We start from the raw sequence: 26,430 nt of genomic DNA on the forward strand, positions 1-26,430 counted from the left end.
AAACCTAATCTAACATTTAATGTTTCCTAAGCGAATACCTCAAGGACTATCATTTCCATTTCAATTATAATTCAAATTACCATACAATAAATAATGAATTGACATTCGTAGTTATTGCTCGTTAATTTAATAAAACATTAGCAACAGGTAATTTCGGCGTCGTATTTAGAAACATGATATTCGGTACTCCGCCTAACATTTCAATATAATTTCATTTTACCATTTATTCCTGAAAAGGTCAGTCTGACGTGGCCTTTCGTTAATTTTTGATTTGTATTAACTATTAAGTCATCTATACATATAATAAATCTGTAGAAAAGTAATTTTTGTACATTGAAGAAATTGACAAAAAAAATAGCCAGCATGTTAAAGGATAACTAACAGAACCCATTTCCATCATTTTTGTAATTTTTGTCTGTTTGTCTGTTTATCTGTTTGTTTGTTCGGGATTCACGTAAAATCTACGAATTAAATGCAGACAATGCTTATATACAAAAATTCTACGTAACTTGGGGTATTACTTAGTTTTTGCTTCATTGAAATCGATTCACTCTATCAAAAGATATGATTAATTTTGTGAATTCAAGATGTAAAATATTACGACACGCAATCTATTTGTCAAAACTGTACATTTGAATGTTGTACTTATATTAGTTGATCGGCCTATTATTAATCTTTACACAGAAAATCACACCTTTATAAGTAACTTCGGAAGAAAAAAAAATTAAAATTTTGTTTAGCCAAGGTTAAAGTAGCTCCATCTGTGGTAAATAAAATACATCATCAATTTGTCAAAGGAGCGAGGTGGTAAATGACAATATTACCATACATTCTTTATAGAGGATTATTATTTCAACAGATGGAGTTGTGTATTTTCCGTAATTCACCATATTTTAACACGTAGTGTAATTTTTCGATAGACATTTCAATAGTGTTTGTCAGTTTGCCGTGCCACATCAAAGAAAATTAATAGTTCTCAGCCAAATTTTAAACGGTGCCATCTAAATTATTTTTTGAACATTATGTCAAAAATGATGACTTTAGTGGAACAATTAATTATCATTTAAACTTACAGATGGAGTTCATATCAGGATTTTTTCATAAACATAGTTTAGCTTATCTTCCACTAATGTGGTGGCCTTAAAACAAATTACTTTGAGTGAGTAGTATTAAGTAGACCTTAATTATTTTTTCTGATGCAAAATATGTAAAATTAATCCTAGAAGAAATGAGGATCTATCTCTCGCAGGCGCTGCTAAGCGTGAGGTAGGTAATGTAGGATTCTGTAGCTTTAAAAACAAGCCCAGATACAAAGTGCAGATAAGAAATGGGAGCTTTCTCGATTTAATACCATACACACGTAAAATGCTTTATGCGTCTGAAAACGTACAAATTACGCGCCGCATACCAGAGACAAGTTTATTTTCAACTTCTGATCGCAAATACACTGTTCACGATTACGAACAGTCTCAGTAAGGCCCGAGCCAAGTCTAAAAAAACACCTTTTATATAAAACTACGTTTGATGTCATTTAATCACAAAGACAGAATTGTTCTCTGTTGCAAATCCTATCCACCTATATCCTATCCTAATCCAGAATGCATTGCAGGTGTGCATTGCACAAAAACCAATGGTATCCTATTCGAGAAGTCAAAAGACTTGACCTGCTAACGTCAGCTTCTGCGCTAAGCAAGTGTTCTTAATAGTACCATCAGAATTACATTCATCGTTGAATGAGGTGATTAAATTTTCAGAAACCACAATAACAGTAGGAGCCAAAGCGTATGATCGCTTCATAGAGCTCTGATTGGCCCCAGGTGACCAAGTCAGGTCTGATTTGTTTGTTCATCAGATCTTTGACAGTGTTTCGGTGGATACTTACTGTCGTCCTGTTTACGTGTGACACAAAATATGGTATATAAACGTCCTCCGCAATAGCGAAATTTTCCCGGTGTGCGGTAGTGACGCACAGTATACAACACTTATGTTTCTTTTGATTTGCTGGCTCCACCAAGAAATGGCAAATTGCGAGCGTACATTTTGAAAATCTTGGCAAAACTGCAGGTTTCAAGTACGAACACATGAAGTGGACTCGCACAGATACGTACATTTTGCCTATTCGTGAACTAATGCAAACATTTCGGTGGAGTCCCGGCTTAGGCCACCACATTAGGCGTGCGTGAGTAGCGCGGGCGCCGCGCGTGCGTCGCGAGCGCGTTGCGTGAGCGTCGCGTTTTGCTGCCCTGCGGCATTTGCAGCGCGCCTCGCGCCGCGCGCACGCGCCGCTCTCCTTGACGTTTAACTGCTAAGGCGTTTAGCGGGCGGCGGGGATAGCGGGTGAAGGGGTAAGAACGCAACTCGAGCGCCGCGTGCTCGCCGCGAGCGCGTCGCTTGCACTCTTCACACATGCCGCAGGGCAGCAAAACGCGACGTTCACGCAGCGCGCTCGCGACGCCCGCGCTACTCACACGCCCGAGGATCACGCACGCCTAATGTGGGGTCAGCCTTACCATAGTGAGTAAGTGCACAGAAAATCCCCGTCATACAAGTGTTTCTCCCCAGTAGTGAAACTATCCTACCCTATGCGCCTGCTGATGATGATGACTCATTTTATCATCCATCCAGCTATTCCCCAACTATGTTGGTGTTGGCTTCCAGTCACCGAATCTGTTTGAGTACCAATATTTTGCTTGGAGCGACTACCTATCTACCTATCTTCAATCCAGTCAACTACACAAGACGATATCCATGGTAAGACTGACAGACTTTCTGGCTTCTGATTAGTCGCAGCAGCTGCAGAAAATGTACAAATGACAGCTTTGTCAGACTCAAAGCATATAGACATAGATTATAGCTGTTTCCTGTGAAAATTACTTACGCACCATACGTAATAATTTTCCAAATTGGCTGACTAGATCCAGAGATATTCACAACGTCACAAACTTTACTTCTTTTGTTTAGATAAATGGTCACATCCACAACACAACCTTGATCAATGAATCTATGCGACTGCTAAGTGCTAATCCTAATTATACTGTCACGTGAAAGAACGCACCTACGGGATAAGTAGTAATTTGACTATTCTATATTGCCCACGCAGACGAAGATGCGGGCAACAGCTAGTAGTTATTAAAACACAAAGGTGTGATTTTGGAATGATTATGGGTTCCTGATTTTATTCATCTGTGGGAAGTAGTTTTCTTGGGATCGAGTGAAACCGTGGGCAACGTCTAGGATCATTTATGCCCGCTACAAAATCACTTTGTTCCTCCAACAAAGGGCCATACCATTGTTTAAAGTTATTGGCAATATTTTTTTCCGAAAGCGAGTGGGCAGTCTCGCAATAAAAGAAGTGTTGAAGATAAAGTAATTTAATTCCACTTATCATTTTTCTTCAATTTGATATAAAAAAATAAAAGAAGCATTTAATCGTCTATGTAATACTATTAACAATTATTTAATCTGAAATTACATTTAAACTAGCATTCAGGGTTTTATTTTGAAAGCAATTCATTTTTGTTTTTAATTTGATCAAAACAAAATAAAATAAAAAGCGAACTTAATGTTCTTTTTAATTAAAAGACGTATTCTTTTCTTTTAAGTGTACTTTTATTTTTTAAGTTAATCTTTTTGTCTTTAATCACAAAAGATTATTTTAAAGCTAAGTACGTTTTCACATATTAATCTGAGAGTTGCCTTTCTTTACTCTAGAATAAATTAATTAGGTTATAATTAATTACTAAGCTGAGATATTAACTTTTTGATGTGGATGATGAATTATCATAAATATTAATTCGTAATGTACATCTTGCCAATTCATTTTTGCGGCACTTTTTCTCAAAATTGGCCAAAAATACTTACCTACCTACATATAGTTTTTTTTTTTTTTCAAGGACTGGTATTTAGCGGGATATAATGTGTCTGACTTCTAAGATGCTAATTTTAAACCTACTAGAATAACAAGAATGCGAATTGTTAATAATATTTCGAAATCGTATCGAACCGAGATTATTTATCAGTGACATTTTAATCTACATAATAGTAGTTTCAATAATTAGTTTTGCTAATTCGTGTTAGACCGATATCTAATTGGCGGTGAGCCTATCTATTGATTGCTTAGGGGAATCTACATGAAAGATATAATCTTGATAGAATTGGGAACTTTCAAGCCTTTTCGTGTTATATAAGTAAGATAACTATCAAAATTAAATTTCATGTCAGATCAATTAAATTAAAACGTATTTATGGTTTCTGTGTTTATATTAGGTTTTCGTACACAGCTTTCATTTGTCAATTTTTTAATACATAAAAAAGATTGTTTTATAGCTAATAAAACTTATTTCCACATCGATCCAAATAACAACCAATTTAATATATATATATATAGCGCAATTTTGTCGTCATTAACCTAAGTACTAACCTCTGGTAAAACATTCATACATACTACTACATTTCATTTAAATAAATTGTAATTTATATACATAGGTATGTATATATCAAATACAGATTATGTTTAGAGTTAAACTAAAATGGCCGCTGTGACGTCACAACAATCTGGCAAGTAAATTAAAGTAAAATCTCCATAGGCGTCAAACAGATCATTTGCATAATAATTGCATGTCCCATAATGGCATGGCTTTTAACATCATATCATACCCAAAAGGTCAAGGGCGTTTGGTCTTGAAACTTTTTGTACGCTTAAAATATTTTTTTTTTAATTTCAGCGGTTTCACACACGTCCCACAGGAAATACTTCACGTACTCGGGTTAAAAAGTAGCCTGTAGCCTCCTCCTCCTGACTGGCAGGGTTGCGGTTGCACATAAAATTACTATAGCTTATTGGAAATTAATTTTCCATAAAACACTACCTCGATATTATGCCTCCTGTAAAACCCATCTATTAAGTGCCAATTCCATCGTTCCCTATTAAAAGCCTTCGAAACATCAAAATTACATACCTCTCAATACCATCCTATTACTTTACAGCTATCTATTACAATTTAGATATTGAAAAGTCATCAAAGCTATATCGCTAATGGAAGTGTCAAATTAATTTATTGAAAACTGTCATTCCGTATCAATGTAATACCGTAGTGCTGGCGTTATTAATTATGTATTAATCTTAAACTGACGTTAATGATGTCGCATTAATTTACTATTATTGATTTGCAAGTAAAGGGTTTGCACAGAAGTATAACTCGTCAAAATATCGCATGATCTTTTTTTTATTAGGGGTTTCATGCGACTTTAGTGACATACAGTATTCCTCCACAAAACTTTACAACTTAATTCGTTTAAAAATTTAACCGTGAAAGCACAATACACAAATTTTTTTTTCGCCTTTTTTTTGACAGGCAAACTCTTTCAACTCCATTTAAATAGACACTATTTTTATTATTAGTTGTACTTAGAGCTTCCAATGATGACAAAAGCGAGTGCCAAGTTGACCTTCTCCACGTTTATCTTTGCACAACAAACAACGTCATAGGCCGTCGTAGTTATCAATGATCGTAACGTTGTATTACGATGGCTTCATTGAGCGTGGCGGGAAGTGGCCGTCAATAGTTTACGATGCCTCATCTACATAGTTTTATACTGATGAGCGTTATCTTTGTTGATAGCGTGTGTTGTGGTTAAGGAAATGTATGACAGTTTATAGTGAATGAAATACTCTTATAATTGGTATATGTGTTACTAAAGCCTTTTTTTGTGGGAAATCAGCCCCAACCGTTATGGGTGCAGCGTTAGGAAGTGACTTAAACCCACCATCTTCTTTCTTGAGCTTACTGAGGGTTACTAAATGCACTCGCAGTCTCACTCGTCTCCTTTGGGAACTATTTTGCGCATCCAGATAAAACGTATTCTATAACAGCGTTGACAAATGGGCTATTTAATAATGAAATTATTTTTCAAAACAACCAGCAGTTTTTTTTTCAATGAATGCGTTCATCTAAGCAAATAAACACATTACCTATATCAAATGGGAAATTATAAGTGTAGCAACAAAATTATTTATTTGACACATGATTAAACTTCTAATTTTATAACTAAGCAACAGGGAAATGACATAGCCTCTAATAAACTAATTCGTCTTTTTTACAACGCCAACTAAATATTCTATAGAAAGCTTCAAGTAAAGATCATCAATTATTGTGACTTGTCCTTATTTGTCTTATTTATACATTGTCATCTAATTTACTAACTCGGCCTCGTTTTTAGTATATTGCCATTTATAACCTTCAATTAAAAAACATTGTATTAAAAATTGAAGTTAGTGACGAAAAGGAATCGCTGCAAAACCGACTCCACGTAGTCTTGCCTGCCCTACTCCTGGAGTGCAATTCAAAGCCGCGTAGGCGTGGAGGAGCGAGGCGGCCTGTGGTGAGCGTGAAAACCATCTGCGACGATAAGCTCGCATGGGACCGCCGGAGCCCCGCAGCGCCGGAGCCGTGACAGAAGCGATGCTTGCTGCATGTTGCTTGCTTAAATTTTAAACGTACCGAGTTAAAAAATTAGAAGCTAATTAAATATATTTTATGATGTCATTTAATAGTATTTTAGAAGTTTACTGATAGAACGCATGCTACAAATTTAGATGCTAAAAAATAAACATCATGCTGAGTTGTATTTAGAGTGGTTTATTTAGAATATAACTAGTGGCTAAGATAATATTATTTAGATGCTCCATAATTGTGGCTGACTTAGTAATTTAGAAGGCAACGTACATTTTTGGGGGCGAATAATGATATTAAAAAGAAGCCTGTTTAATTAGCACCCATATAAAATTAGCTTAAAAGGAAAGAAAAGGAAAACTTAGTTTTGCTCGCGATATAACCACAAAGGAACATAACATTTTCCAGTTAATATTTGTACTTGTTAAATAAAATACTCATAAATATACTACGATTTCCTTAACATTTACTTTGTTTAATAAATATTTATCGATGCATTTGAGCGTGAAAATAACGTTGAACGGAGCATGCATTTTTAATGGGATAGTCAGACGTCAAATCGTTTTATATTTGAAGACTTTCAAGGTTCAGAAATATCTATTAAAATATGGTCGCAAGAAAAGGTTAGTGAAAGAAAACTTATGATTATTCGGATAATAATTATATTAACTTATATATATTATTCCTAGGGAAAAACATGGTTACTGTCTTATAACCCTTATCTAGGCTAGACTTTCCAAACTGTGTTGGAGTCAGTTTCCAATCTAACTACAGCTAACATTTAGTCCTGCTACACCTAAAGGTTAAAGTTATGCAAGACGATCAAACAAAGCTTCTAAGACGTTCAATAAACTACTACATCTTGGACCTGATACATAGATATATACCTAGGTATACAGGTATACATATACAAGGCGTTAGTTCTGTTTGTTCTAAGCGTGGAAAACAAAATTACTAGCGGAGGTGCCATAACGGAAAATTTAAGAAAGTAGCGCGTCAAAATGCGGGTGTGTGGGGTACGAGGAACGTTACTGCGTAACACGCTCTCTATACCTGATCATTTGCTGTTATACCAAAAACCGAACGCCTCGTTAGTTCACTCGTTACTGATCTTTTTAGTCATGCCCACCATACGAATTTGACCTAGAAGAAGGTGCCTGATCTACCTGCAATATGGCATCTCCGCTCTTCTTTCCTTATTCCGTGGTTCTTAGTCAAGAGAGAGCCGATAAACTTGCACCTTTAACACTTTCTGAAAATTACGTAAGAGGTTGTGTATCGGCCTTTATAAGACGAACTTGTTAGTCCCCAGGCCGGCGAACAAATTTTTTTTTGATACATATACTTTTAAGACTTTGTGAGTGCCTTCCTTACGATGAGTCCGACAAACTTTTCGAATGCGCAAATTTTGGTGCCGCTGCGTTTTTTAATGCTTGACTCCTGAAATTGTCGATATGACGTCACTATGGCTCTTCGTACATACACGTTTCATCTTTTGAGATTCGTTTAACAAAGTTAACTAGAAAATGGTGGTCAACTTGTCCGATAAAGATCGTGCTGCATTTGGAGTGTCCACCATCCTGAAAATGTCGGTATGACGTCACTACGACTCTTCGTACATAACTGTTTCATTTTTTGAGATTTGTTTAATAAAGTTAACTAGAAAATTGTGGTAAGCTTGTCCGACAAAGATCATGCGGCATATGGAGTGTCCACCGTCCGGAAAATATAGATATATTTTAAGATTTGGTATAAAGTACTGACAATTGGTGTGAAGTATGTTAATAGTAAATGTTGCATTTAGAAAGTCGTTTCGAATGATATATGTATTATTACTACAGGAGGGATTTATTAACTTGAAAACACCTATCGATAAAATAATCTTACATAAGCTCTAGCTTCTGAAATACTAACAATTCGCCGAAGTTTTTTTAATATGAAATGTTGCATTTAATATATATGATATATTCCTTAACATAATATAAACTATCAACAATACGTCTTAGTCAGGCTACTTTTTCTAAAATAGTAATTAAAATTGGTAAGTAATATGCCAATTTAATATACTTAAATTATGCACGTGAATATTTAAGTCAGAAATTGACAAAAAGAATAAACCTCTTCCAATTGTAATATTTTTTTCTCATTTTCTTGTCGAACTGACTATTTGCCTCACTACATTTGTCGGACAAGTCGATATTTGCAATAAGAATAGTATTATCTATCATTGTTGTATTTGACCGACATGTATGTATGGGGAGACACAGTGACGTCATATCGACATGTTTCGGATGGTGGACACTCCAAACGCAGCATGATCTTTATCGGACAAGTTGACCACAATTTTCTAGTTAACTTTATTAAACAAACCTCAAAAAATGAAACGTGTATGTACGAAGAGTCGTAGTGACGTCATACCGACATTTTCAGAATGGTGGACACACCAAACGCAGCACGATCTTTATCGGACAAGTTGACCACCATTCTCTAGTTAACTTTATTAAACGAATCTCAAAAAATGAAACGTGTATGTACGAAGAGCCATAGTGACGTCATATCGACAATTTCAGGAGTCAAGCATTAAAAAACGCAGCGGCACCAAAATTTGCGCATTCGAAAAGTTTGTCGGACTCATCGTAACGAAGACACTCACAAAGTCTTAAATGTATGTCGGAGGCGTCATCAGGATGGCACTATCGTCCGACATCAGTTAGGGTAATCAAGCAAAGAGATAACTCAAAGAAACTCAAACACTCAAACAAACTCAAAACTCAAACGTTTATTCAAATTAGTCAGAACAAAAGACAGCCCCCAAAACGCCCGCCCTTCGCCACTTCCTACGTGTTCTAGGTGGGGAGAAGAAGTGGCGGAACAAACTCCCCAGCAACACATACCAACCATTACAAAACATTCAAATACCACAAGAACCATACCATAGACCATAATACCATACCATACCATACCATACCATACCATACCATACCATAGAAGAACCATTACAATTCAAAAATCACAAGACTTACCATAAGTTTAGGTACTACAACGCTAGGCAATAACACCAGGTACACTACACGTAACGAAAGGCAGTAACGCGACAACTCCACGAAGACTCGACGAAGCTTCGACCAAGACTGAGCTAAGACTGAGCTCCGCGGACGCCACGCTGACCGCCACCACTCTGCCAAGCGCGCCAAAATGTTGTTTCACCGGAAACGCCGCTAGAGGGCGCGCTTGCGTGACGTTTAGTGTCCGTACTATTGACAGTCTCCGACATGTATATCATCATCCTCCGAGCCTTTTTCCCAATCATGTTGGGGTCGGCTTCCAGTCTAACCGGATTCAGCTGAGTACCAGTGCTTTATAAGAAGCGACTGCCTATCTGACCTCCTCAACCCAGTTACCCGGGCAACCCGATACCCCTTGGTTAGACTGGTGTCAGACTTACTGGCTTCTGACTACCCGTATAGTCTCCGACATGTATATGTATCAAAAAAAAATTTGTTCGCCGGCCTGGGGACTATGTATGTGTAAGTGCCTTAAGGGATTAGGTCCGACGTGTCACGTTGCAGTTATCATACAATATATCTATAAGCACGCCTTTTAATGCTAAGTAGATAAGATTTTCCGCTCAGTTTTAGGAAATGATAACTTCTGGTATGAGCGAACTAAACTATTGTGCTAAACTATTGTGTTAAAGTATTCAAGCAACGATGCTCGAATTCGCACAATAGTTTCTTGAAAAGAAAGGAAATGAAGGTATAATTCTCGTATACCAAAGCACGTATACCTACGCTGTGTAAAATTCACATGCATGAAAGCGCTCTTAGCATGGATATTGTAGAGAAGCGACTAGCCATAACCACTTCTAATTTTTGTATAATGGATGAAAAAGTAAATGAATTAAATCATGTATAAATGGCACTTTTAATTTTAAACTAAAACACAAAAGCCAGGTGGAACCAAACCTTCTCAGAACTGTGACCTAAATGAACAAATCCTCATATTTCGAGTGTAGCTCCAACAATTGGGCTTGCTATCTGTTTGGTCGAGCTAAACAAAGCGAAGCCCAAACACTGAACAACACAGCTTTCACAGAATTACACACAATTCTACGAACACACGGAAATATCACTGAACAAAGGAAACGTGTGAGTTTGTAAACGATCTTAGTTTTGTCATAAGATTAAGCCTAGCTCATACTGCAGACTAAACAGTTGGCCGATAGTTGACGTGATGGTAAGCATAAAAAAAAAATACACATTAATGGCCTTACTACAAAAACTTAAACACCTGATTTACATTTTTTTAGACAAGTCATAAACTGACGTTTAAAAAAATTAAATTTTAAAAAATGACAGATGATGACGTTGACATATGGTTCATTTTGCAGAAACAATTTTTTTAGACAAGTGTAAAACAGATGTTTATGTTTTTGTAGTAAGGCCATAGGTATCTTGATTCTAATCAAATTAGTCGTTCTGATACCGGCTAAATACTTGATCTTTGTAATGCATATTGATTTATTGTATTGACTAGCTGTTGCCCGCAACTTCGTCTGCGTGGGCAATATAGAATCGTCAAAATACTACTTATCCCGTAGGTGCATTCTTTCACGTGACAGTATAATTAGGATTAGCACTTAGCAGTCGCATAGATTCATTGATCAAGGTTGTGTTGTGGATGTGACCAGACAAAAGAAGTAAAGTTTGTGACGTTGTTCAGCCAATTTGGAAAATTATTACGTATGGTGCGTAAGTAATTTTCACAGGAAACAACTATAATCTATGTCTACATGCTTTGAGTCTGACAAAGCTGTCATTTGTACATTTTCTGCAGCTGCTGCGACTAATCAGAAGCCAGAAAGTCTGTCAGTCTTACCATAATATGGATATCGTCTTGTGTAGTTGATTGGATTGTAGATAGGTAGTCGCTCCAAGCAAAATATTGGTACTCAAACAGATTCGGTGACTGGAAGCCAACACCAACATAGTTGGGGAATAGCTGGATGGATGATAAAATGAGTCATCATCATCAGCAGGCGCATAGGGTAGGATAGTTTCACTTACTCATGGTAAGGCTGACCCCACATTAGGCGTGCGCGATCCTCGGGCGTGTGAGTAGCGCGGGCGTCGCGAGCGCGCTGCGTGAACGTCGCGTTTTGCTGCCCTGCGGCATGTGTGAAGAGTGCAAGCGACGCGCTCGCGGCGAGCACGCGGCGCTCGAGTTGCGTTCTTACCCCTTCGCCTGCTATCCCCGCCGCCCGCTAAACGCCTTAGCAGTTAAACGTCAAGGAGAGCGGCGCGTGCGCGCCGCGAGCGCGCTGCAAATGCCGCAGGGCAGCAAAACGCGACGCTCACGCAACGCGCTCGCGACGCACGCGCGGCGCCCGCGCTACTCACACGCCCGAGGATCGCGCATGCCTAATGTGGGGGAGGCCTAAGCCGGGACTCCACCGAAATGTTTGCATTAGTTCACGAATAGGCAAAATGTACGTATCTGTGAGAGTCCACTTCATGTGTTCGTACTTGAAACCTGTAGTTTTGCCAAGATTTTCAGAATGTACGCTCGCAATTTGTCATTTCTTGGTGGAGCCAGCAAATCAAAAGAAACATAAGTGTTGTATACTGTGCGTCACTACCGCACACCGGGAAAATTTCGCTCTTGAGGAGGACGTTTATACACCATATTTTGTGTCACACGTAAACAGGACGACAGTAAGTATCCACCGAAACACTTTCAAAGATCTGATGAACGAACAAATCAGACCTGACTTGGTCACCTGGGGCCAATCAGAGCTCTATGAAGCGATAATACGCTTTGGCTCCTACTGTTATTGTGGTTTCTGAAAATTTATTCACCTGATTCAACGATGAATGTAATTCTGATGGTACTATTAAGAACACTGCTTAGCGCAGAAGCTGACGTTGGCAGGTCAACTCTTTTGACTTCTCGAATAGGATACCATTGGTTTTTGTGCAATGCACACCTGCAATGCATTCTGGATTAGGATAGGATATAGGTGGATAGGATTTGCAACAGAGAACAATTCTGTCTTTGTGATTAAATGACATCAAACGTAGTTTTATATAAAAGGTGTTTTTTAGGGTTTTTAGACTTGGCTCGGGTCTTACTGAGACTGTTCGTAATCGTGAACAGTGTATTTGCGATCAGAAGTTGAAAGTAAGCATGTCTTTGGTATGCGGCGCGTAATTTGTACGTTTTCAGACGCATAAAGCATTTTACGTGTGTATGGTATTAAATAGAGAGAGCTCCCATTTCTTATCTGCACTTTGTATCTGGGCTTGTTTTTAAAGCTACAGAATCCTACATTACCTTCCTCACGCTCCGCAGCGCTTGCGAGAGATAGATCCTCATTTCTTCTAGGATTAAGTTTACATATTTTGCATCAGAAAAAATAATTAAGGTCTACTTAATACTACTCACTCAAAGTAATTTGTTTTAAGGCCACCACATTAGTGGAAGATAAGCTAAACTATGTTTATGAAAAAATCCTGATATGAACTCCATCTGTAACTTTAAATGATAATTAATTGTTCCACTAAAGTCATCATTTTTGACATAATGTTCAAAAAATAATTTAGATGACACCGTTTTAAATTTGGCTGAGAACTATTAATTTTCTTTTCATCAAGGTAATAATTATAGTTGGATTTTGATGTGGCACGGCAAAGTGACAAACACTATTGAAATGTCTATCGAAAAATTACACTACGTGTTAAAATATGGTGAATTACGGAAAATACACAACTCCATCTGTTGAAATAATAATCCTCTATAAAGAATGTATGGTAATATTGTCATTTACCACCTCGCTCCTTTGACAAATTTGATGTATTTTATTTACCACAGATGGAGCTACTTTAACCTTGGCTAAACAAAATTTTCATAGTTTTTTTTTCCTCCGAAGTTACTTATAAAGGTGTGATTTTCTGTGTAAAGATTAATAATAGGCCGATCAACTAATATAAGTACAACATTCAAATGTACAGTTTTGACAAATAGATTGCGTGTCGTAATATTTTACATCTTGAATTCACAAAATTAATCATATCTTTTGATAGAGTGAATCGATTTCGATGAAACAAAAACTAAGTAATACCCCAAGTTACGTAGAATTTTTGTATATAAGCATTGTCTGCATTTAATTCGTAGATTTTACGTGAATCCCGAACAAACAAACAGATAAACAGACAAACAGACAAAAATGATGGAAATTTGATCTGTTAGTTATCCTTCAACATCCTGGCTATTTTTTTTGTCAATTTCTTCAATGTACAAAAATTACTTTTCTACAGATTTATTATATGTATGTAGATATGTAGATATGGTCATATTGATTTATGAGCCCAAACCAAACATCGGCCAACTAAAAGTTTGCGGTGTGCTCTCTCTTTGAAGAGTCTATTTTGAAGTCCTTTTGAATTCACGGGTTACAGATCGAGATAACGATGACTTTTGATTGTATGTTTAGAGTTTGATTATCTGAGGGTGCGTTTAAACTAAAAGAACATAGAACTATGGCTATAATGGGAACATTGGTTTTGTAGCATTGTTTTCGTTTACGACAGTCAAAATATTTATTTAGCTTGTCGTTGGTGTCTCTAAAATAATTTTATAGGTGAAAAATTGAGTGAGTTTTCACGGGTTCAAAAGCATCTTTGCGTTAGAACGTTTCCATGTTAAAAAACGGGTTCGTTTTAAACAGTAAACGGTGAAAGTTTTCCAAATAATTCAATATCTAACGTGATGTTAGCATTTCATAACCAAAGTTTGGTGCACCTCCTTCAAGGTATTTTTTCAGCACAAAGTAATTTCACAAATAATTTTAAGTCCTACTAACTTTTATAGTGACTTTAACATATAAATAAACTCTAAGTATTTGAAAATAACAAATTAAATAGAATTACTGTAGAAAATTCCCTCTTTGCTTCTTCGAAACTTACTCTTGAAAAGCTTTTAGTTTTCCGAGAGGCAAAAGTAAGTAGGGGAGACCGGGGCAAAGCCGTATAGCTAAGGGTTTGTGGATGCTGATCAATAATTTTAAAACACAGATGTACTAAATCAACATTTATTTTTAACCAGTCTCATAAGGTACGCAATCACAATATTTTACATTAGATAATTAAAGCGTAAATTGAAAAAAAATAGCAAAAAGAATTCTTCTACGTTTTACGGTTTTGCCCCAGGGCATGGACAAAACCGTATACCGTATGGATTTCGGCACCTGATATATTTGAGCAGCTTTGAAGTACCCCATAGTCCCATCAAACACGGCTTGAACAGCTTTTTTCATGTTTTCCGTGTCCCACGATTGTCTATTAGTCGTCCTTTTATAATCACGAGGCATCGTGGCATCTGTCTTGAAAAATAAAAGGTTAATACACTTAAGTACAACCGGGTCAAAATCGTACATGTACGATTTTACCCCATACGATTTTGACCCATACAATATGTATGTATAAATACGTTACTCACTACTACATTCGTAATTGATTTCACCGGTACAAATGTACTGAATTACATAAAAATATACACACTTTTAACATGACTATTAGTTACTTACCTATTGTACACGTACATTTGACGATTGGCACTTCTTATTGTACATAAATTACATAAAAACCACTAAAAAACAATAAAATAAAATATTTAAAAAACGCGCGTGCCGGTCGCGACAAGTGTTTGTTGACAAATAGCCGTGATTGGTTGATACCGCTGAGCTGCAGTGGCGCGGGAAATTTGAATTATTAACAGAAATACATACGCTATACGGTTTTGCCCGGATATACGGTTTTGGACAGGTCTCCCCTACTACCGAGTAGTACCGGTACTTAACGTCTCTCTACGTGTTAAATTCCGATTGGTTGTGACGTTGAGACATGAAATAAGAACAAATAACAGTCTTAAGACAATGAAGTTAGAGTTGATTTTTGATAAATTGCTTTAGACTAGAACGAAAAGTTTATTTGAATTAAATTCATGATTGCATTCTGTAAAACTAAAGTAGGCGTTTTATATTTTATGATGTAAGTATACCTGTCGTTTAAGGTAGGTAGGTTACGTTTTAAAAATAAATATTAATATTATGAAAAACGACTCGCTTTATTTTGTTGTGCAACGTTTCGGAAGTTTTTAAATCACATTTTAACAGAATTCTACTTAAAGAATGATTGCAAAAAATATGGTGGTTTTCTTGCTAAAAATGAAGCGAATTAAAAATAGATCGTATGAAGAATTATCTATATCCCTCGTAAGTCTAGTGACTGCTCAAAACTTGAGATAGAACGACAATAAAATTAAATTATCCCATAATTAATTGTTGTAATTAACACTTTAATATCAACTTTTACACTCGCAAAGCTAATTTTATTGAGATAACAAACTTCAGCAGATTTCCTTTTAAGTAAATTTTAAACTTATTAGAATCATTTATTAATTACTAATGCTAATAAGTTACTTAAGTTGGACTCGCGGGAGTAATCAGTTTTGTTTTAAACACTAAAGTTTTAGACATTTTGTGATGGAAACTGGTCAACTTATTTCGTAAATTTAAATAATACTAGCTTCCGCCAGCGGCTTCATGTGCTTCTCGAAAAGCTATTTATTGTTTTATTTATTTTACTTATTTACTTATTAAAAGGTTCAACAAAACTATAGACAACATAGTTTGTCTGTTGGGACTAATCTCCATGCACCCAGATAATAATAAGTAGGCTATATTATTCTGATATCCAAGCTGTATTATGTCCAAGTTTTATCGCTAATTTCAGATAGATAGCCCATTTATTAAGGAAGACTGTAGAATGTGCGGAAAACTCGCACATACCACGAATGCGTTAAATAGGCCGCAGCCACGCTGCACTATTAGTTTGCTTATGTACTTACACAAAACCTTTTTGGATAGAAGCGGCAGCAGCAAGTGCAGCCGCCCTTAGATATCAATTTTATTGTTTTCATGCAGTTTTCAGTCGCGACATGTGCGGTCGACAGTTGCAGTCGGCAGCCAGCATTCAAAACGTAAGTACCTTTGTTCGCCTACACTCCTGCCTACACGGAAACTCAATTTATTTCCTACAAGGAATAAGCCTATAGAGTAACGTTTATAGTAAGTTCAACTCAGTCTTGCGCGCGGCCTTATGTGTGGGTAACCCTTGTACATATACAGTGACTTTGTGTGCGTGACAAGAGGTACAGTCGGGTACAAATAAAGTTATTTAGGGGTTGTATAAGGCTGTTTAAAGAAAATCAGTTATTACGTAATTTAATGTTTATTTATTTATAACTAGCTTTCCGCCCGCGGCTTCGCCCGCGTGGAATTCGGTTATATTGCGGTATAAATCACAACTATAAGAAAACTTCTCATTCCCACGGAAAAATCTAAGAAGCGCGATGTAACGCTGGATACGATGAGCTACAGGTTAAAGCGCGAGATATCATTGCACTTCTTACGTATCTTAAAAAAAACAACGTCACCACGTTTTAAAAAGCTATCATTCCACTTCTTACGTATTTAAAAACACATCGTTACCACGTTTTAAAAACACCCAGCGCCATCTATTGCATACCTCAAGAACTAAATAACTTAACTAATACTTATACCAATTAGTAATTCGTTGAATTAGAGTTATTTCAGGATAAGTAGATGTAAAAAAAACAGTTAAGACGATAAAACAAATTGTACGTCATCCCTCGGGAATTCCTCATTTTCGAGGATTCATTATCGTATCATTTAGCTTCTAAATTTATATGTTCATATTCGTTTGCAATATATAAGTAGATGTAAAAAAAAACAGTTTAGACGATTAAACAAATTGTACATCATCCCTCGGGAATTCCTCATTTTCGGGGATTCATTATCGTATCATTTAGCTTCTAAATTTACATGTTTATATTCGTTTGCAATATATTACCTTGTTTTAAACGACACACAGCGCCATCTACAATCCATCCATCAAGCAAACAATATTTTTGTTTTCCCTCGGGAATATCTATTTTTTTCGGGATAAAAAGTACCCTATTATTTAATCCGGACTTCTAACTTTACGTCTGCAAAATTTCAAAGCAATCGGTTCAGTAGTTACGGCGTGAAAGCGGAACAAACAAACAAACAAACAAACAAACTCACTTTCCGATTTATAATATTAGTAAGGATGATTCTGAATCGCTACTTGAAAAATAAATGATGAATTTTCAGATTCGCTACTCTCACCAAGGTCAATTATAAATTTTGACTCCATGTCAAAATGTCTATAGTATTTGGTTTTTCTTTTGTACATGTCTACAGGTATTACCCAACACCCCTTCATCAGTTTGAATTAAACGTTCATTTATGAGTTTCATTATTTCCGTCTTATTTTGGTCGACATTATGCGAAGCAATATAATTTTAAAAAAATCCCCATATATTTTGTTTACATTATTATACTAGATTATACGTCTTTTTACATTCTTGGTCCACACTTTTATTTATTGTCCGCGTACCCCGAGCTAGAAAATATGTAAGAAGTATTTAATTCATCTTAGATATTTCACCTCATTTATTTCTTAGATACTGTCAATGTCAATTTGAAAAAACGTATGAGAAAATAATGAAAAACTGTAAAATGTAATAATAAAAAGCTTTGAATGTTTCATTTTTTGAAACGCTACCTGACTCCTTAAACATTTTCTCCGTGAAGAACTAGACATTTTCGTAAACGACTGTACCCATAATAAAAAGCGATAAGAACACGTCATCCTCGGACGACGTCACTGTCACACGAATGAAAGTTGTATATTTACAAGCCGACGCACACATAGGGCCGCGCGCAAATCTGAGTTGAACTATCTATACCATATTTGATTGATTGGCAATTGTTTCAACTGAGCGCAAGCTATTGATACGAGCGTTTGAACCCGGTCTAGCGTCGCTGAGGCTATATTGAAATGCCTCTATCATTTCATTGATACCCTTTGTATTGGGATTTAGTTATTCTTGCTGCAAAAGCTGCAGAACTGTTGGTAAATGGATATATTTAAGTAGTGTAAAATAAATTTTCTATCACTAGTCGTTTTCCCTCGGTGTCGCCCTCGTCCCGTGCGAGCTACTAACCAGTGGCCTTACCAGGATACAACATAGCCTACATATGTTTCTCGAGAAGAGTGTAGTTTGCCAACAGTGAAATAACTTATCAAGTCGGTTCAGTTGTTTCGGAGCCTTTTGGGTTTCCTCATTATTATACATAAGTTTTTATAAATATGAAAAATCTTAATATTAAATAATTATTACCTTAACACACATTTACAAAGTCGGTCACCAAACCACATAATATTAAATACCGAAATTACATTTTTAATTTACTTAGTAGGAACAATGTAAAGTTAAAAATGGTGAAGAGTAACGCAGTCCTTGGTTGGAGGCAATTGAATACATAAAACAGAGTGAATTTAAAAGGCGAAAAACCTTCCGTTGTAACGCAAATTGGGAGAGGCAGCAGTAATTTACTATGAACAGAGTTGATTTCATTTTCGAACAAAAAGAAACCCGTCCTTTATTTAAAAAGGGGTTGTTTTATTTTATGCAATACTTGATTCTGCCAGCGGTTTCACCCGCTTCCTGGGAACTGCTTCTTGAATCAGATGAAAAAGTAGCCTAAATATTATTTCAATCTGATTATAAGCCGCAAGACTGCTGTCAAAAATACTGCCATCAAGTGCATCGGATAGTTTAAACGTAAAATCTATACATACAACTGATATTTTTAACAAATATTATAATATCATAATATTGCTTTTCATTGAATGTACGTTTTTATTATGTTATGTACGGTCTTGTGCATATTCACTTTATGAAGAAGATGAGATTCGATTTTGTCAAAGTAAACTCTATTTATGTGTCCACAAGAACCACTTCTCATATTCACAGCAAACGAAAGGCCACGCTTGTGGTACCAGCCTTATATTAATTACAATTTAAACAAGTTACAGTCTCATTAAGGTTACGCGAAAAGGCGTCTTTAGTGCAATGCATGCACTCTATTTTCAAGCTTGGCAACATTATAATTGATTTAGCTTCTGAGATTGTAAACGGAACAAGACTTTACTGCCAGTCTTATTGTTTGTAGCAGGTGAATGATAAATATTTTCTCAGCTATTTTCTGCAGTTTACAAATGAAAAGAAAAAATTATAAGACGAATTTTGTAAAAATATTGTTATCTAACGAACAGAAAAAAATAGGAAGTTCACACAATATTGGCAGCAACATCTAGAGTTGGCCTACATTTGAAAAATGGAGCTGTGTAAAAAGGTTTCGAAGGACCTCAATTAAAAGCTATTTTTAACGGATTCGAAAAAGGATTTTGCTTCCATTGACCTTGAATTTCGTACAATGTTTCAATATTTTCAGCAACGGGGAGAGCAAGATTCTGATGTAAATGAATCACGTATTTCTTTCATTGGTAAAATGAACTATATTTTTGTAGAAACAGATTCCAAAGTTGTATAATTTACGAATTCTAACGGATTTTACAACTACAAGCCTTTCATTCACGATTTTTGTCTTAAATCTAAAATATTAATTTAATAAATAAACGTTTATTTTTCATTGTTTTTTTTTTTTTAATTTTCTACACGGCTATTTTCAACCTTTCCTATCCTGTACAAAAACAAAAAGCCTCTTGTTCAAGTATTTCCTGCATATTGTGTAGGAAACGGGGTCAGAAACCAATCTCGTCATGTAAAATTTTAAGAGGTGTACTTTGGTATTAATTTCCGCATGCGGTGCGGTTTTAAACTTCGAAATTGATCTTCAGACTGAGGTAAATAAAGAACCTAGTTTTTATTGCTTTTATTGAGTAAATGAAGGTTCAGCATCAATGTTTTTATACCGAAATACATATAATAGCAACCTTACAAACAAGAAAATTCCTTCCTAAAAGAGACTCATGATTCTAATTTATACATTTTCAGCCTAAATAAAATCTGCAAAGTCACAAAAAGTCTTTTTGCGGGGAAAACCCTAGAACAAAACAAACAAGCAAAACTATCCTATCAATCACAATTATCAGAATTTCATTGAAATAGTTTGGTGTGACGTCACAGCAATCTCTCGTTATATCTGATGGTAAATCACGTGGAACGCTTTATTGCTTCCATGAGGATTACCCGATATGACAGTTATCTGCTATACATAGATTATTATGGCGTTTATAACCGTTTATAACTTGCTGGGAGGTCACTTCGGATAGTTTTGGACGTGACTTTGTGTATTGAGTTGTCTTAAGAAAATGTAAACCCTACATAATTTTTTGTAAATTTTTTCCTAAAAATAACAGGCTTACTAACAGTACAGTTTACAGTTTTCACAGTCAAGTCCCTATAACTTCTGAAAAAGCAAATATTTCCAATTTGCTATCTCATTTGTTAAATACATTTACTTATATAATAAAAATATTATAACTAAATCCCGTGCACAAAAATGCTGCTGACCAGTGTTATATTATGATTCTTTCATTTAAAATGATTTATCGTTGTTCCAAAATTCATACTATTACACTGCGTTTCACTGTTATGGCTAGTAAAAGCAAGTGTAGTGAACAACTGGCTAATAACCCTATAAACAAATCATTGAACTAAATACGAAAACTGTCTCTCTGACATGAGATAAATTACGAAATGGTATAAATCTCTTTAATTCGCCATTTTCAAAATCCTGTTCTACAAAATCAATCACTCCGACTAAGAGGGAATTTACCTCACAATCAAAATCCAGCAATTAACAGTAAGTCTAGAAACTTCTAATTACCTATAATCCAATAATAGCTCAAGAAATCGAACTTACTCGATTAGCGTTCATATAAGAGTTCAATTAAACTTATCCTACTGCGTATTTACCCAGATTGTTTGAACTTCACCGCTAACCATCCAGTTAACACAATTAACCATCAATGATTGTTGACAGATGTTGTATCAGTATTGTTAATTGTTGCCAATAGCAGTTGTCTAAACAATTGTTCGCGTTTAGTTAACATGTCATTTAGTAACTGAATAGTCATGATTGGTGTTTTCGTTCATTCTGTTCTCTAAATACTAGATATTATTTCCATTGCTGAAAATACATGCTATTTTACCGACTGTCGGTTAATGAATATTTTTTTGTCACTATTCAAATATAAATGCGAATTGTTATGCTATTATGCTATCTACATACATGAAAATGGTGCATGGCGAAAAAAGTGTACCTAAATGCTGTTAGCGACTTCCTAAGCCTTTGGTTTGCATAAGTGAACTCTGATTTTATGAAGAGAAAAAAACTTTATAATCATATCTGTGACTTTCATTGTTAAAATTACTATCACAATCAATCAAACGAAAATCCAGTACTCCTATCATAACGACCTATTACTCGACACTTGGTAAAAGAGGTTTCTCGTCCATTAATCAGTTGATAATAAACCTTTTTATCACCACCAGGTATCAGCAATCACAAAAAGATTAGGGTCGACCGTATCACGACTGTTTTGGGAGCGACCTACTTTATGTTTAGGGCAGTCTGGTCTCCCGGGAGACCTTCAGATTAGTGAAGGGAAGGTCGGTAATAGAGATATAGTGTAGAATATATTAAAACTGGCATTTTGTAAGAAAAACAAGGCTTGATGACCTGTTAATGGTGATAGAGACCGAATCTTGACATTAGTTTCATCAAGTAATGTAAAATATCTATCTCTGGTAAAAAAATCACGGAGTAGATTGGTTACTGAAATCTGCAGTCACTTGAATTGTTTGTAAATAGTTCTTGTAATTTATTAAACAGCCTATTTTCGGAGGTTTTCTACGAGGTAGGTTTAGTCCATTAAACACTCACCAAGTACAGCTTCTATGTAAATATCGTAATGAGAAAATGGAAGTTTGTAAGTATAACAATATAGTCTGCAGTACAAAAGACAGACTACCTAGCTTAGCTTATATTGTATGGCTCCGTTTTAACATAAAGCTTCGGTACACAGTAACATATTGTTCCACAAGATCAATGTTGTGCTATGCTTTGAAAATGGAACGCATTTGAAGCTTCACAACTTAATAGGTACTAGCTCATTGCTTGTCTAGGGAGTGTGAGTACTATAAGTATGCCTTCCGACTTGCTTAAAAGTTGTTTCATTAAATAAACTACCTATATTCACAAATTCCATCACTGAAAAATAACTCTTCGGCCCCAAATATTGTGCCATAAATATTGGACGCGCATTACAGCGTCGAAGCGTTGTATCGGCATACATTGTCGCGAAGAATTCACTAAAGCGGGGATGGATTCCGCATTCCTGAGAAGGAAGTACGGAACGCTGACAGTTATACGTTCTCTTAAGCGAGACACACACTGGTGTAGCCGGGTGCGGGAAGTGCGCTTCGGTGCTAAAGTTCAAGTGATGTCTGTGAGTGGCTGTACCTACTGTTCTGAAATGCTGCTTTATCCTTTATGCGAACTGAAAATGTCGGCTCTTTTCCATCAACATTATTCATAGGAGCATGCAAAGGCTTATTTCAAATAAAAACATTTGACTTTGTAAAATAGAAAAGATAAGTTTTATAGCACCTACTTCCCAATGAAGTAACGATTTTCTTTCACCTTATGATGGCAATAAATTCATTAGTAAGCCTGTTGTTTCTTGCATCAGATGCAAGTCCTAGAGTATAGTATGTATTTGTACTTACCGCAGAATAACGTGTTTGTTCGCCGTTTTTTAACCTGTCGACAATTACTTTGACCAAATCAATTATAATACATAAACAAATGACATAAAGATGATTTATTAAGGATAAACAAACAATAATTGATGATTATTTTGTCTTAGACTTGCATCCGACGTAAGAAACAGTACCCTCCACCCTCTTGCCTCTATTTCGACCACTTTAATGGGCAAACATCTACATAAGGCGGGCAAACAAATCAAAAATATATAAGTCCCTATAACTTCTGTAAAAGCAAAGCATATATTTAAAAAAACATTGCTTCGATTATCAATTTTTCTATCGATTAAAATCGGTTATTTTTATGAGTTTTCCCAAATCCAATAAAAACGATATCTAATCACATTCAAATAATAATACTTTGTGGAAATGTACAAATAAATTAAATACACAAACATACAATCGTAATCTCTTAGCTATATCAATATTATGAGTATCGGGAATTGAATCTGTTCCCTACGTCATGTAGGTCGTTACGTCCTCTATGAAGTGTAAAGGGATTTTATTTATGTTTTGTTCCATAAAATAAATATTTTTTATGGACTCTTTCATGGATTAGCACCAATAACATAAAAGTAAATGTTTTACACATAATTCCGTACACGATTATATGAAAAGATTTGTTAAAGATACGAAAAGTGTTTGTTATTCCATTTTAATATATAACAACTTAGTACAACTTTTGACATTAATTATATTGAATTTCACGGAATTTCATCTACACATTTTAAAATCAAAACAGTTGTTCTAGCCTAGCAAATTCGAACAAAAACAAGGATTGACCACGCGAACCTAAACCAGTTGTTAGAAATACTGAATATTAATTAGAAACAACAATAACAAATACCTATTCAGATTAGTTTAAAAGTTTATTTTACTAACCAAAAATATTGGTAGCAAAATATTATTCTAGATCAGAAAGGTCATTTTTTTACCTGGCTTAATTACCACACATTAGGGATTATAACGGCAAATCACGGCATACCGGACAACATTACATTTTGCATTCTAGTTTGAAAAATATTTTGTACGAATTTTATGGAACACCACTCTACCAAAAGATCCGGGATTTTTCATTCCTGCAGTCTTGTAAAGATACCCACATAAAATAATGTATATGATTATAAATACACTCCCTAACATAACTGTTTCGTGTCGACATTTCATTAAAGTTGTGTCAAAAGAGCTTCAGCGGTTTGACTTCGGCCCCACACACGCCTTTAAAAATGGTCCAGATCTCTCATAGAAGTCGGTCTAGTGGAGATACGCTCCCTAAAATAAAAAATAACAAAAAAACTTACCTCCTCATATACTGGAACTTGATGACTATAAATATCAGCAGCGTATTGGCCGATAGCGAAGCAGTTAACACCACAACATACAGCACTATGATCACTACATCTGGGCTGTAGAATACGTCGAGGTCCAGTTGGGGCACGCCCCACACTTCACTGTCATTCCACCCCACCTCGAATGATGAGTTCAGGTCTTTTACAGACATCTTGTTTGAGGCAGTCAAGTTGTGTTGGATTGTGTCGCCATTTTTTGGGTCTGAAAAAGAAAGTATTTTTTTTTTGTTAAATTATAAATGATAGGTACTATCAACTAGATAAGAAACAATGGTTAAAAATAATTTGGATTTTAGACCCGAAATTAGATTAAAAGTTAAATAGCTATCGATATCAACAGAAAACATGAAAATATTTGTTTTGTAGATATAATGTTTGAACATAAATAAAATATTCGTTTTTCATTTTTAATAACGTGTTTATAATGGTCGCTTCGGGATTAACGGAACGTTTGTTTCGAATTTTATATTAATAATAAAGATTTGTGTTTTATATTTATTTATTCATGTAACTACCTAGTATCTATAGCTTAGAAGGATTATGTTTTAATAGTATTCTTTGACTATTCAGTTATTTCATTACAGCGATCTCAAGATTTGTAAATAAACAATTTTTCTTTTCCTCGCCTGATATAGTTCCTGCCTACAAGATTTCACTCTGTTATAAAAGACCATTTCCAACTTCACAAATGGCATTTAAACAAACTTTCAACATAAATTCTATATTATCGAACAAAATCGATTCAAAATTATCAAATGCATCGGCAAATGATATGAAACTAAACATTTGGCACTGGAATCGTGTGAACGCGCCAAAAGTTCTCACTCACTACGATGAACATTGTCATATCTACAGTCTACATAGAACATTATTACACTACTACGTAGACTGTAGACTAGTTGCACTAAACGAATTTTAGTGTACGCGAATAATTTTTTGTAAATGTTTCGGAAAAGTTACATAAATACAGCATAAATACAACTGCCAACAATCAAAAACATTCGAAATATTACGCAACCATAAATAAAACAGACTAATTGCCCTATCTCAGGATCTCTAACAAATTTACACAACTGGCTTATTGAAAAAACCCTTTAAAAAAGTTTGGAAAATATCGCTATAATAAAATATATAAAATATATACTATATAATAAAATATATATAATAAAATATATAAAATATATAAATAATCGCTAATTCCGCGTAACAAACAAGATTTAGTGAGGACATGGTTCTAACAATTTTCATTTCATCAAACAAAAAAGTCACTACTCAGGAATTCAGCTATAAATTCATAAAGAACAAGCAGACTAACCCACTTTCTTCAAATTCATATTTTTGTGTCTAGAGTATATTATAACATAAAACTTGTCATCACTCAAATAAATCAGACACGAGAATTCTACACGATTCCCACTGTTCACATTACTATGCAACATAAATATTATAACAGAATATTCTAACATATAGAAAATACAAAAATATTAGGATAACTTTCGTGAATACTGGAAAACTATCGTAATCCCTCTTCACGCAATAATTCTTCAACAAGTTATTTTTAAACGCGAAAATAAATAGTTTGTTTTGAAATACTTGAAGAAGTTTCCAATAGTTGACTACATACACAAACTTGTATGAGACTAGGATTAAGCATAATCATACTTTTGTACTAGTATAATAAAATGGAAATATTTTTTGGTTTGTTTGTACCTTAATGTCTCCGAAATTACCGAACCGTTTTTTATATTTCACTGTCACAAAGCTACTCTTTTCCCAAGTAACATAGGCTATATTTTATCCAGGTACGCGAAGTAGCTCCCACGGGAACACGGCTATCAAATAAATATTTATGAAACTAAAATAACAATAAGTAGTTAAGTAAGTAC

General features: G+C 35.2%; 1 protein-coding gene across 1 annotated transcript in view; it reads right to left on the bottom strand.

The window, feature by feature from the left end:
* LOC124630480 (QRFP-like peptide receptor) overlaps positions 1 to 26,430 on the bottom strand; it is a 148,492-nt gene that overhangs the window by 103,999 nt on the left and 18,063 nt on the right. The window contains exon 2 of the mRNA XM_047164401.1: positions 24,497 to 24,746. Coding sequence (XP_047020357.1) covers positions 24,497 to 24,696 — 200 coding nt within the window. The 5' untranslated portion in view covers positions 24,697 to 24,746. The remainder of the gene's footprint in view (positions 1 to 24,496; positions 24,747 to 26,430) is intronic.

This window comes from Helicoverpa zea, chromosome 5 (assembly GCF_022581195.2).
Source record: "Helicoverpa zea isolate HzStark_Cry1AcR chromosome 5, ilHelZeax1.1, whole genome shotgun sequence".
Taxonomy (NCBI): domain Eukaryota; kingdom Metazoa; phylum Arthropoda; class Insecta; order Lepidoptera; family Noctuidae; genus Helicoverpa; species Helicoverpa zea.